At 47.0% G+C, this 12,888-nt stretch overlaps 1 protein-coding gene across 1 annotated transcript in view; it reads right to left on the bottom strand.

Annotated features, from left to right (window-relative positions):
• Positions 1–12,616, bottom strand: part of RERE (arginine-glutamic acid dipeptide repeats) — a 104,563-nt gene extending 91,947 nt beyond the window's left edge. Inside the window, exons 1-2 of the mRNA XM_041460261.1 lie at positions 12,550–12,616; positions 10,850–10,920 (exon numbers count right to left, since the gene is read on the bottom strand). Coding sequence (XP_041316195.1) covers positions 10,850–10,920; positions 12,550–12,616 — 138 coding nt within the window. The remainder of the gene's footprint in view (positions 1–10,849; positions 10,921–12,549) is intronic.
• Positions 12,617–12,888: the final 272 nt, after the last annotated feature.

Genomic DNA, 12,888 nt, shown 5'->3' with positions numbered 1-12,888 from the left:
TACCAGAAATGCAGAAACTGGCAGGGAACCTTACAAAACAGAAAAATGACCAGAAGTCATTCAGGGAATTTGTATAAAACTTGGTCTGATGGTTTAGAGAGAGCTCATGATTTACATCAGCTTCCTTCCACCAAAGGCAATCTTCTCAGAAAGGTTTTAACACTTCCATGACCTTGGTTCTGCAAACTGCTGAGCAGGAGCCTGGCTTTGGGAAAAGGGAAGGGTTTGAGATCATGGACTCAACGAGGAGCTCTGCCTCTCTGTGCCACACAAGCTAAGGGGAGAAGCCTGTTGGGTCGATTCTGAAGCCCATATTTCAGCTGCCTGTGCAGTTGTGTGGCTGTGCCATCTCCCTGGGAACCTGACCTGAAAAGCCCTGGAGCTCCCTGAGTGCTCAGTACCTTGGAAAAGTGAAATAAAATATTCATGCACTGGCACAAGCAACACTGACAAATCCAAAGCCATTTCCCAGCACTTGAACTGGTGTAAACTGCAGCACTCGTCCTACAAGTGCTTCCCAAGGAGCACAAGATAAATTAATCTGGGATAGAAGGCAGTATTAGCTCCAATTTCAATATTTACTGTGCCTGCTGCAAACGCAGCCATGCTCCAGATGTGCTCCCAGCTGTTTGTTTTCCCGGCCCGATGTCTGCAGTAACAAACAGCCCCTTGGTTTAATCACCTCCAGATCAGAGATTTATGATGATATTTCACCACAGCTAATGGAATTTTGAACTTCAGAGCGTGAAGTTTCCAGCTGAAAGGCCCAAACCAGCTCCAAACTCCCAGAGTTCGTGTTCTGAGGAGCACCAAAGCCACACCTGAAATCAGGAGCAGCTTTCAGCTATTTCCTCACAAATCTGCCCCAGCTGAGGATGGGGAGCTCTAAATCCCAGCCCAGGCTGGTGATCATCACCCCGGATCGAGAGCCCAGCGCAGGCAGAGGGAATTCCTGGCTCTGGGAATGTCCTGGAAGATCAATATGGGAAGCACCACACCGCCTCAGAACAGGGAAAAGGGCACCAAAGGCAGCTCCCCTCTTGGAAAACTGCAAACAGCACCCCAGGAGCAAATTCCCAGGCTCCATTCCCCATCCTGCAGCTGCTGCCTGCCAGGGTCGGGGTCACACATATCAAAGCACCCAATTGCCTTTTCTTTCCTTGCCTTTCTTTTAATTTTTTATTTTTTTTTAAAGCACGAGGAATATGAAAGGACAAGCTGAAGCTGGTCCTTGTTAGCAGAGCCATTTTCATCTCTTTAAACTCAAAGAGAGCAATTCCCTTGAAAACTGTCACAGCGTTTTCCCAATCCATAAAGAGGAAGTTCAACAGCCTCAGGTCACTAATCACAACGACTGGAGATACTGAGCATAAATTATGTCCTTCTATTCCTCAGCACTGAAACATACACATTCTTTTATCTCACTTATTTGATTCTCTCCATAAACTGAACGTTTTAGACGTGTTTGTAGTCTGGAAAGGATGTTTTACAAATAAAAGGGAAGCACTTGGTTGTTTACACAGCATTCCTTCCATGGGGTGTATTAATATCACATCCAGGTGGGTGGACAAGAATTGCTTTACACAACAACACAACTTGGGGGTTTTCCCAAAGGAAAAACTTTATTTGAAGTTTAAGAGTTGCTCAGCATGAGTTTGTTGGTCTCAATAATTCTGCATCCCTTTTAACCTTAAAATGTGCCCACAAACAACTGAAGGCAATATGATTTAAAAACCCCCAGAAGTTCTGCTTAGAAAGCAGAGCAGGATGCTTACACACTACTAATTTAATTAAAGAGTTATTTTCCTTTCAAATACCCTCCAATGGCCCAAAACGAACTGAGGCTGCTTTAAAAATCAATCACTTTAATCAAAATTACAAGTCCAAATTCTCCATGGGTTAGTGTTCAGTGATTGCAGTGTCAAAAATGCAGATCCATCACATCCCTGGCTGGCAGTGCCAGGCAGGGACCCGTCCCCAGAGGTGACACCAGGGGACAAAACCCAGCCTGAGAGCATCTGAGGCTCTGCCAGGCACAAGGTGGAGCTGACTTGAAGCGTTTTCCTAAGTGGCTCCATCAGTCCCTGCTGAGTAAAAGGGAGATTCTGCCTTTATTGACACTGAGGAACAAAACAGGTACTCAAAAAAGGGATATTCTGCCACTCAAAAAAAGGGAGATTCTGCCTTTATTGACACTGAGGAAGAAAGCCCCTTTCCTGCCACTGAGGCACAGAACAGGTACTCAAAAAAAGGGAGATTCTGCCTTTATTGACACTGAGGAACAAAACAGGTACTCAAAAAAGGGATATTCTGCCTTTCCTGCCACTGAGGAACAGAACAGGCACTCAGAAAAGGGAGATTCTGCTTTTCTTGCCTCTCAGGCACAGAACAGGTATTGAAAAAAGGGAGATTCTGCCTTTATTGACGCTGAGGCACAGAACAGGTACTCAAAAAAGGGACATTTTGCCTTTCCTGCCCCCAGGCACAGAGCAGCACCCACACCCACCCCCTCCTCATGCTCCTGTGTCCCCCCAGCCTGTGCAGACCCTTCCAGCAGTGTCACCTCCATCTCCCCCAGCAGTCCATCCCTGTGTCTCAGGGTGGTCCCTATAAGCCCCTGCCCTGCCCAGGTGACACTGCAGGTCAGGGATGTCCCCAGCCCGTGCAGACCCTTCCAGCAGTGTCACCTCCATCTCCCCCAGCAGTCCATCCCTGCTGGCCCAGGAGGGTCCCTGCGTTCCCCTGCCCTGCCCAGGTGACACTGGAGGTCAGGGATGTCCCCAGCCTGTGCAGACCCTTCCAGCAGTGTCACCTCCACCTCTCCAGCAGTCCATCCCTGCTCAGGCCAAGCCCTGCTGGCTCAGGGTGGTCCCTGTGAGCCCCTGCCCTGCCCAGGTGACACTGGAGGTCAGGGATGTCCCCAGCCTGCACTGAGCCCCCCATCCCCAGCACTATCACCTCCACCCTGAGGAGCAAAGCCCAGCACATCCCCCAGGGCTGGGACCCGCTCTGCAATTCAGTGACATTTCACATTTCACATTCCTCAAGGAAACCCTTCGGAAAGCAGGAAAACAAATTCCTCTAACGAATTACCCTCAGCAGCTCACCAAGCATAACAATGTGCCTTTGGAGGCTGAGCAGAGACACAAGAAATCTGACAGTGCTCAAGTAGCCCCAAATGACCAGAGAGAAAATTTCGACTTCAATAATCCTAAAGGTCAGAAGCATTATTAAACATGACAGATGCTCTCACTATTCAACACCAGAGGACATGGCTACATTTATTCCAACTCCATTTTCTCCTGCTACATAAAACCCAGCTAATGTACAATTTGATACTTTTTTTTCCCCCCTAAAAGCTAGAGATAACATTTTTTTTCCTCGGTATTTTCCAGCTGGCACACAATGATTTATTTAGCACTCAATTATCTCAGCACAGGTGTAGGAAACAGGTTTACCTCGGGTAAGGGGGAGGAAACAAATCAGGAGAAAGGTAAAATAAAAAGCTAAAGGTGGTGAAGACCGCACTGCCATGACAAAAGGCTTAATGAAATTATAAATATCAGCTCAGGGAAACGGCCCAGAAGCCTTTCCTGGGGGGAATAATCCTCCAGTGCTCCTGTGCCAACAAGCCAGCCATGAGAATTCCAACTGCTGGATGCCAAGTGAGGCAAAAACAAACAGGGCAATCACATTAAAAAGGAAAAAAAAAATCAAAACAACCCCCTGTGGATTATTCTGCGGGGGTTTTTTGTTTGTTTTGGTGTTTTGTGTATTTGTTTGGGGTTTTTTTTATGTAGCCCCTGAGTAGTGAGGGCTGGATTGCAAAGATCCAGGCCATATGGAAGGAGTGGAGGCAGAGCTGGATTTGAGCCCTCAAAAACACAGATATAGCCTCAACTTCCAGCTGTTAATCCTCACTCTGAACAATGCTGCCATCTGCTTTAAACCCCCAAACATGAGCTCTGCCTGTCCAAGGACCATGATGTAACTGTGACACAGCACTGCAGCCCTGCAGGAATTCATTCACTTGCACTGGTGCATTACACTGTCAAGGCTACTCAGAAAAACAACCCCAAAATCCCACAAAAACGTTAAACATTCGTTAATTGGCAAAATAACGGCGCTGATGAAATGGCACGTCTCAGCCAGGTCTGAACACAGCATCTCCACACAGCCCTGAGCACCTTGGGAATGCAAAATATGCTGGGTTAGCAGCCCCAGAATGGATGGTTCCTGCTCCTGCCTTCCTTCCAAGATGTACAACAAAATAAAATAATGCTGCTCTATATTTCAGCCGAGTCCAGTGGAACTCCAATGCCCATAAATCCACAGAGCAGCCTCTTCCCTCAGCTCACCTGGGAGACACTGCAAATCCCCTGCTAATCTAACAGCCTGAAAGCAGCACTTAGAGAACAGGCTGCCACACAAAAAGAATTTATTTTTACACAGATGTGACAAGCCCAAACCTCACTGTGCGGCACAGCTTAGGATCTGTGTGAGAATTCAAAGTGGCATCTGGGTAATAGCAACCAAAAAAAAAAAAAAATAATAATACACAGAGAAGCATTGTAAAAAGGAGGGGAATTATCAAAATGGATTCATATGCATCTGGAATTATTTTAATACAAAACGCCCAGCAAATCTCCCTGTGCTGCTGACAAATCACCAGCTGAGGTAAATCCCAGATAATGAAACATTGTAAGGAAGGCTCTATTTAATAATTTAGCCCCTGTCAAGGAGTTTGTATTGATTCTTGTTTCCAGCACAGGGAGAGAATGTTATCTGCAGCCTCACGGCTCAGTGACAGCATCAGAGGATTTAATCACTGTGCAGCCCCTGCCATGCAATCCTTAAACTGCCACCTCTGCTCCTCCATCAGTGCCACTGTCTCGGAGCCACAGTGCCACCCCACCCGTGCCCCATGCCACCACAGCAGCACATCAGACACCAAAGCCAACCTCATTCGCAGGCTAAATTTTTGATTTTAAATAATTCAGAGCTCCTTCAAACGCCCCTTTCCCTGGCTCCCGTTAGGCAGGCTGCTCTGTGAGCAGTGAGCTGTGCTGGGGCAGGACTGAGCAGCCACAGGGCAGCAATTCCAGGGCCAGGGAATCAGCCTGGTGTGCCCTGGCAGGACCCCAAAGCCCCCCAGCCCACCCCTCAGCCTGTCCAAGCTCGCCTTGAAAAGGTTCAGCACTGATTTGGAGGAAGAAGAACATCTTTTTTTGCCTTTTTTTTTTTTTTGGCTGTAGAAAGAGCGATGGATCTGGAGAAGCAGGGGGAAAAAAAAAAATCTGTATTAATCAGCATTTTTTCCACACCAAAAAGGAAAGGTCACGCTGCCTCGGAACTGGCCAGGAAAAATTTGCCACAAATTAATTCAGCTGCAGTTCAGGAACAGAACATCAATTCATCTGCAAACAGAATGAGGCTTTTAAATACATAAATGCTTGTGGCTACAGAAACCTCACCCAGATATTTGCATGCAGAAACCCCAGCTCCTGTAACAGTGCGGAGAATAACAGATGTAAATTTAACATGTTTGCTAAAATGCAAGGCCATATGCAGCAGGAATGCAAAGGAGAGGAAGCACCAACTGCATAATTGAGAAAAACAAATTTCTTTTGATTTTTTTTCCCCCTCCTTTATGCCAGGTGAGATGCAACACTTTCCATTTTATAATCCTTGGGCTCGGAGCAAAGCGATCCCAGAGGCCCACGCAGCCAAGGTCATCATAGGCAGATTTTCTATTACAGGGCACTAGCAGCATTTCACAACTGTCTTTTTATGCACTTCTGCCTTTCCATCCCGACTATAAATTGTTACAAGGCCCTGGGGCAATCCAGCTGTATCCTCCATTCAAATCAGGCTTCAAGGAGAAAGCTCCACAGTCAAGATGCTTCAATCAAGTAAACACACAGGCACAAAGGGCAACTGCATCACAATTAATAACGTTTCCTTTTGTGTGGCAAATTCAGCGTTTTCCCGGTGTAAAGTTTCCCTCTGATGCTCCCATTCAGAGTGTGGCCATTAGCATTTTAAATGTGACATCAAATTAAGGCAGGATGCAGAAAGCACAAACACGCTGCTGAAATCCATCTGCTGGTGGTGTTCTGGGTCCCTCTGGAGCACAGGAAAACCTTAAAAAGGCAATTTGGACTCATTTATCCAAGCTGGAAACTCGCACCAGGAAAGGTCTAAACGGCAGGATGGGAGGGCAGGTTTGCAGCTCTGCTGTGTTTGGAGGAATGCAGAAATAAATGAGTGTAATTGCAGGGATGAGCTGCTCTCAGCTCACACAGAGCCTGAGCCTCTGCTCTGCCTCTCACTCCTCAGCCAGCCCTGCCTCTGCTTCCTTCTCCACCTCTCCCTTCACCTCCACCTGCTGTCCCAGGGGAAACGCAGATCAGCTTTTTGGGTGAGAGCCCCGGTGCTCCTGTCCCTGTGCCCCCTTCCCCTGAGCTGGGGCTGCTGGTGCCAGAGCCCCCCTGAGCTGCTCCAGGACCCTTCCCAAACCCCAGCACAGCCCCAGAGCCCACCTGAGCTGCTCCAGGATCAGCACATCCCTCAGAGCCCCCCTGAGCTGCTCCAGGATCAGCACATCCCTCAGAGCCCCCCTGAGCTGTTCCAGGACTATTCCCAAACCCCAGCACATCCCTCAGAGCCCACCTGAGCTGCTCTAAGATCCAGCAGATCCCCCAGAGCCCACCTGAGCTGTTCCAGGACCATTCCCAAACCCCAGCACAGCCCCCAGAGCCCCCCTGAGCTGTTCCAGGATCAGCACATCCCCCAGAGCCCCCCTGAGCTGCTCCAGGACCCTTCCCAAACCCCCCACCCCAGCACAACTCCCTGGCCCAGCTCAGCACTGGGGCAATCCCACCTTGTGTCCCTTCCCAAACCCCCAAATTCAGGCAGCTTCTCCCACCTCTGCTCTCTGCAGGCAGGCACAGCCCTTTCCCACAGACATGGCTCTGCACTACTTTTGATATTTAAATTGAGCCTTAATCAAAGCTGGATCCGCATGGGTTTAGAGGCACTACATAATTAATATATTCATATCTGAAATGTAATTACTGCTGTTGCATCATATATTTAAAGCCAACAGCTGGCTATTTCAGGTGAGGAAGACACTTTCATTGGGATGAAACAATCCTGCAAGCAACAGTGCAGGGTTTTTTTGGCTCACAACCACTCCTGAGGAGGCAAACTCACCAGGAACACCCAGAGCTCGGGACACATCCCCTGGCTGAGCTCCCTGAGCCTTGCTGAGCTCCTGAAGGATTCCCAAGGATATTCCTGTTGGGTTTCCCATCACAGCAGTCAGAGCCCTCCCTAAAGCAGGTTTAATTTCTGTTTCTGGGGTGTGGGGTTATAAAATGTCCCTTAACCCACTGGGTGCACACAGGAACTGAATTTCTGCACATTTATTGGATTTTCTCACACAAGGCACTCAGCTGAGTTTGAATTGTGTGTTTTCATCAGCCAGAAGTAATCACAATCAACATTTTAATTAAGATAAAGAGAATGGACCGAATTTTAGGACTTGTTAACCACAAACAAAGAGATGAAAGGAAATTTCACTGTTTATAATTCTTTGTATTACCATCAGTGTAAACTACAAAAGAAACACATTAAACACTACTATTTAATAAAAAAAACCTTTAGCTCTGAAGCCATACCCTCAGCCTGAAGAAATTACAAATCTGTTCCTTCAAATGGCCTGATCTGAAAGGAAATTCAGCGAGAATTTCCACTTTCAAAACACAGCACTCTTCAATTAAAGGCAGATTTTTGACAAAAGGACTTGTTTCCTTTTGGGGGGCAGTGGGAAGGAAGCAGCAGAAGGTGCTGGGTGTGAATGACAAACGGGACTGGCTGAGCTTTGCCATTTCCTCCAGAAATCCCAGCTGCCATTCCTGCAGGAGATCAAAGTGATTTTGGCCAGGTTTGAAGAATTCCCAGCAGAGCTCAGAGCCCACAACAACAGGACGAGCAGACACCAAATGAGTCAGGACTGGATCAATTCAGGAAAAATTAACCCTGAGGGGAGCAGAAGCAGCGCTGGATTCCCTGTCCTCTCCTCAGAGCTGCAGACAATTGCCAGCTCCCCTCCCCTGCTCAGCAGCTCTGCTCTGCTTTGATCAAGGTATTTGCAGCATTTAAGGAATACTTCGTCAAGCCTGTAGATTTTTAAAATGTTTGACTCGTGCCAAATGAAAATGAACGAGAAGCATGCTTCCCTAAGCTGCTGATGAATAGGAAATGGGGATTTCTGACAGCAGCAGGCTGCTGTGGGCACAACTGCACGGCTCAAAATGCACTGGTGCTGCTGCAGGATGAAGGGGAAAGCAGCAGGCTGACACCCAGGAGACAAGTCCTGATGTGAACAACCTGAACCTTTTCTCACAGGAAAAAAAAATAATAATAATCAGAGAAACTTATGTGTTTTTAATGCACCAGAGCATTTACTGCTTCCATTTTATTGATTTGCCTGTGTAATTTAAACCCCAAGCTGTAAGATTGTTCTGGAACAAAAACACCCACAGCAAGCAAAGCCTGAATGCCATGGTAAGGACCTCACTTTGACCATTCTGAAAACACCATTTTCCTCCTTAAAGCTGCTCAGCAGGCAATGCCAGGAAAGTATTAAAGCCACATTACTCTGCCCCTTCACAGGCTTTCTCCACCTTCCAGCTTTCCAATTCCATTTTGCTGTTTCCTTTTTTAAAAAACAACATTTTTAAAGTAATTGACATTGTGAGCTGGATAGGACAGGCTTAAACTGGGGAAAGAAGTGTTTCCCAAGGGAAAAACAAGGTGAGAAAAGTTGCTTTAAAGCCAGCCATGACCTTGCATAATCCAGATTTCCAGGAGACCACCTGAAGCCAAGCACTGGCTCAGCTGCCCCGACAGGAGGGAGAGCAAATACTGATAAAACCAATAAAAACAGGTAAGGCAATAGAGCAAACTCAGAGTGAATCACTGCTTCGCCACAGTTTGTTCCTAATCAAAGTCCTTAAGAATAATCTGGTCTTGAATCCTCAAAGAGGATAGTATTAATCCAAAGAAAATGAACTAGCACCAAAAAGAGATTAATAAAATGTTCTGGGACACAGGCAGCACAGAATAACCCAATCAGTAGAGAAAAAAATCATCTATGCCTTTTTTTAAAATACAGACAACTATCTCACACTCCTCTGAGAGACAACAGCAATTTCACTCTTAAAATGTTTTAAGCTCAATAATTCAAACTGGTGAAGTGAAGCAAACAAAGAAAAGCATTTATGGATCTCACACCTTCCCACCTGACCTGCCACCCCATCATTCTGTGAGGAGGAGAAAAAGAAGCTGCACTTTTACCAGCCAGCACTCACACATTTCAGGCTTGGAGGGCAAAAATAAAGCAGTGTATTCCCAGAGAACTGCTCCAAGTTGTGCAGAATTCCAACCCAAAGCCAAACCATCACAGTGCTCCCGGTCCAGCAAGGACATGCTGCTCTTCAGTGGGGGCAAAGCCAGGGTGGGACAGGCCTGGGGGGGACAAGGCCACCTCCAGATGCCACTGCAGAGGAGCTGATGTTCCCTTCAAGCCCCACACACCTTCTCCTTTGCAGCACAGCCTGCATGGCATTTTTATTTAAGCAGCTCCTCTCTGTGGGCATCTGGGGGGAAAACTTCTTCTCTGAGCACGAGGATGCACAGGAATGACCCCCCACCAGCATCTCCCAATTTTTCCTTCTCTGAGAGAGGATCCACAGGAATGACTCCCATCAGCATCTCCCAATTTCTCCTTCTCTGAGAGAGGATCCATAGGAATGACTCCCATCAGCTTCTCCCAATTTTTCCTTCTCTGAGAGAGGATGCACAGGAATGACTCCCACCAGCACCTCTCAATTTCTCTTTCTCTGAGCACAAGGTTGCACAGGAATGACTCCCACCAGCATCTCCCAGCTCTTCCCCACCAAGGGCTGCTGCTCACCCCAGCAGCTGTGGGACAGCAGCACTGCTCTGGAGGCTCACACTGCACTGAAATTCAGCTTTTTCCAAGTGGTTTTCCAGCTGCAGGAGCATCAGTGCATTCCTCAGTGGCAGAGCAGCCCTCCTGTCACACCCTCAGTGCTGCTGCCCTTCAGCTCCCTCCCCAAAGCCACCTGAGACAGCAGCACCTCGGGAAGGGATCCTGAGGGATGCTATTGATCCTGCAGTGAGAGGCACACCTCTAGCTCAGCAACAAACATAAAATCGTCCAGCTGTGATCTCAGATCTTACTGCAAACAGCAAATTAAAGCCCAGTCTATGCCCAGTTTATCAGTGGTACTTTATTCCCACCCCAGAATGGCTCCAGCACCCCTCACCCTGCAGGATGATGCACAGCATTGGCTGTGTCATCTTTAACTCCCTCTCATTTTTTAAAATATAACTTTATGTTCCTGTTTTCATCAGCAAAACACCCCCACCAACTCCTGTCCCCAGCCTGCACCTAGAGCCAGGGGAAGCAGAAGGTAAGGCTCACACACTCAGCCAAAAACTTTTCTTTTGTGACAACCAACACGATAATGTATTTAATTAGTGGGCGACGTTTCAAAGCTGTTGACTTTAACTTTCCTGCTTCACTTGACATATTTAGCTGAAGGCAAAACAAGGCTGGTTTCCTGTTGGTATCTCACACTGGAAGAGAAATCAAGAGGCTGCACCAAGGACAGGGCTGGGGTTTAACAAAAACCAGCTCCTGGCTCAGAGGGGAAAGATTCACTCCGAGGAGCTGCAGGAAGGGATCCAGGCTAGGAAATATCCCCCCCTGGAGCCTGGGGACGGGGAAAGGAGGAGATGTGAAAATGTTCCTTACCAGTTTGAAGTCTTGAATGCTGCAGATGAAATAGGGCGTGTTCGGCCGGCGACTTTCGATATAAACGCAATCTTTAAAAACACAAGATTTCAGAATAATGGGCATTAACTTCTGTGCCTCCAAGAAGAACACAACAACAGGATGAATTCAAATACAGCTTAAACTTTGAAAGAACCACCACTGCATTTGCATATTGTGTAATTTATTCTGAGTGTGATCTAAAAATGGAAGCTATTTATGATGATAAATAAGGGAATTAACTGCATAAAAATTAACTTGGATTTGAATAGACATTTTGCTAGGGAAACAAAAAGAAAGGAATTTAAAGACCACTCTGGATTGAGTTAATAACAATGACCAGGTCACAGCCTATGAACCAGACCAAAATAAGAGAGGAAAATAATCAGATTTTTCGTGGTCAGCTTGCCATTAAGAACCCAGCACTAACATATTTTCTCTTCTAATTGTGAAGAAAACCAAGGCAACCAATCATAGATGAAACACAGCAAACTTAAATTAGATTTACCTCAGGGAAGGCCTGCGCTTTCTCGAATTACATTTAACAAGACAGAAACACAGTCATTATTTCTGTTTGCTTTTGACAACTGCGCTCTCCAAGGCTGCTGTAACATAAGGTCTGTTGTGTTCAAAACAGTCTTGGCAATAACTACAACAAAAGCAGTGCCCTCGGAAGGAAAACAAGGCAGAGAAGTGCCTGATTAATGATCCTGACCTTGGAACTCAGCACACTCACACACAGCTTGCTCAACAGAAAATGCCAACCCCAAAGCCAAGGAATATTGAAAGGAATGTCCTGGTGACCCCTCTCACACACAGGTAAGGAGCTGCTGCTCCAAACACAGAGAGACAACAAACACCCCTGTCCTGGGAGGGACTTCCCATGGACTTTTTGGGATTTCCACAGAAAACCTCCAAAATCTCCGAGTTTTATAAGACACATTTCAAATCCAGCTCATTTGGAAGCTCCAGCAATTCCACCCCACCCCGGTATTCCCTTGGTTGTCCCAGATTTCCTGGGCTGATCAGGGCACTTGGACAAGGCTGCAGGCTCTGCTCAGGACCATCCATGCTCATCCTGCAGGAGCTCTCACTGCAGGGAGGGAGATTCCACACACACAGCACCACAACCTGCAAGATCTTTTCTTTTTCATTTTTTCCCCTCGGTATCCGGGCTGAGCAAGCCTCATTTTCAGAGTTTTATCAGGCAGCACAAGCAGCCAAGCATCCCTGGCACAGAGCGAGGGGCTGGGGCATCTCCTGTGGATAAAAACTCCTCTGGGTTGCATTTGAGGGAGGCACTGCTGGCTGCCAGCCAAGCCCTCAAACAGTGATGACATCCAGCTCCAAAGCAGGAGAGGCCAGGCAGATAAGAAAAACAAGTTTATCCAGGTGCACAGCAATGCTGGGGATGATAGGAACTCCAAAGATGCCCCCAGAAAAGGAGAATATTTACAGAGGCACTCACATCAGCCACCCAAAACTCAGACAAGTTTCAACATCTGATGTGTTCAATCACAGAGTTTAGCAATGACAAACCAGCAAATGCTCTGAAAGGAAGTTAACAAAAATAAAAATAAGAGGAGTTTCCATAAGCCTTGCAATACAGAGTAAGGAAATGTTGAGTGCCCTGCACAGCCACTGGATTCCCTGCCAGCCTGAGCCATGAGTGCATTGCTCACTTCCCCATTTCGTGTAGAACGTCCCACTGGAGATGAAGCATTTCCCTGACACATGGTACAGAGTCATTCTGCCTTTGGGCTCGTGATATTCACCAGATGTGCCCTACTTCTGAAGGGTTACATTAATATTCCCACACTAAAAGCTGCTTTTAAAATTAGAGCTTCAATGCATGGACGTAAAAAATTCCCTTGGAAAAACACCCCAACCAGCTCCATTTTCTGAACCTTCAGCAGCTCAAACGCTGCAGTTTTTGTAGAAACCACCTCCACAATTAGAATCCTTTCATGTTTTACCTAATGAGTCAACACTTCCATCATCCAAGGAACAAAGCCACAGGC

Source organism: Pyrgilauda ruficollis, unplaced genomic scaffold, assembly GCF_017590135.1.
Source record: "Pyrgilauda ruficollis isolate IOZ18807 unplaced genomic scaffold, ASM1759013v1 scaffold141, whole genome shotgun sequence".
Taxonomy (NCBI): Eukaryota; Metazoa; Chordata; class Aves; order Passeriformes; family Passeridae; genus Pyrgilauda; species Pyrgilauda ruficollis.
The sequence above is the reverse complement of the archived record's forward strand: the minus strand, read 5'-3'. Positions and strand labels throughout refer to the sequence as shown.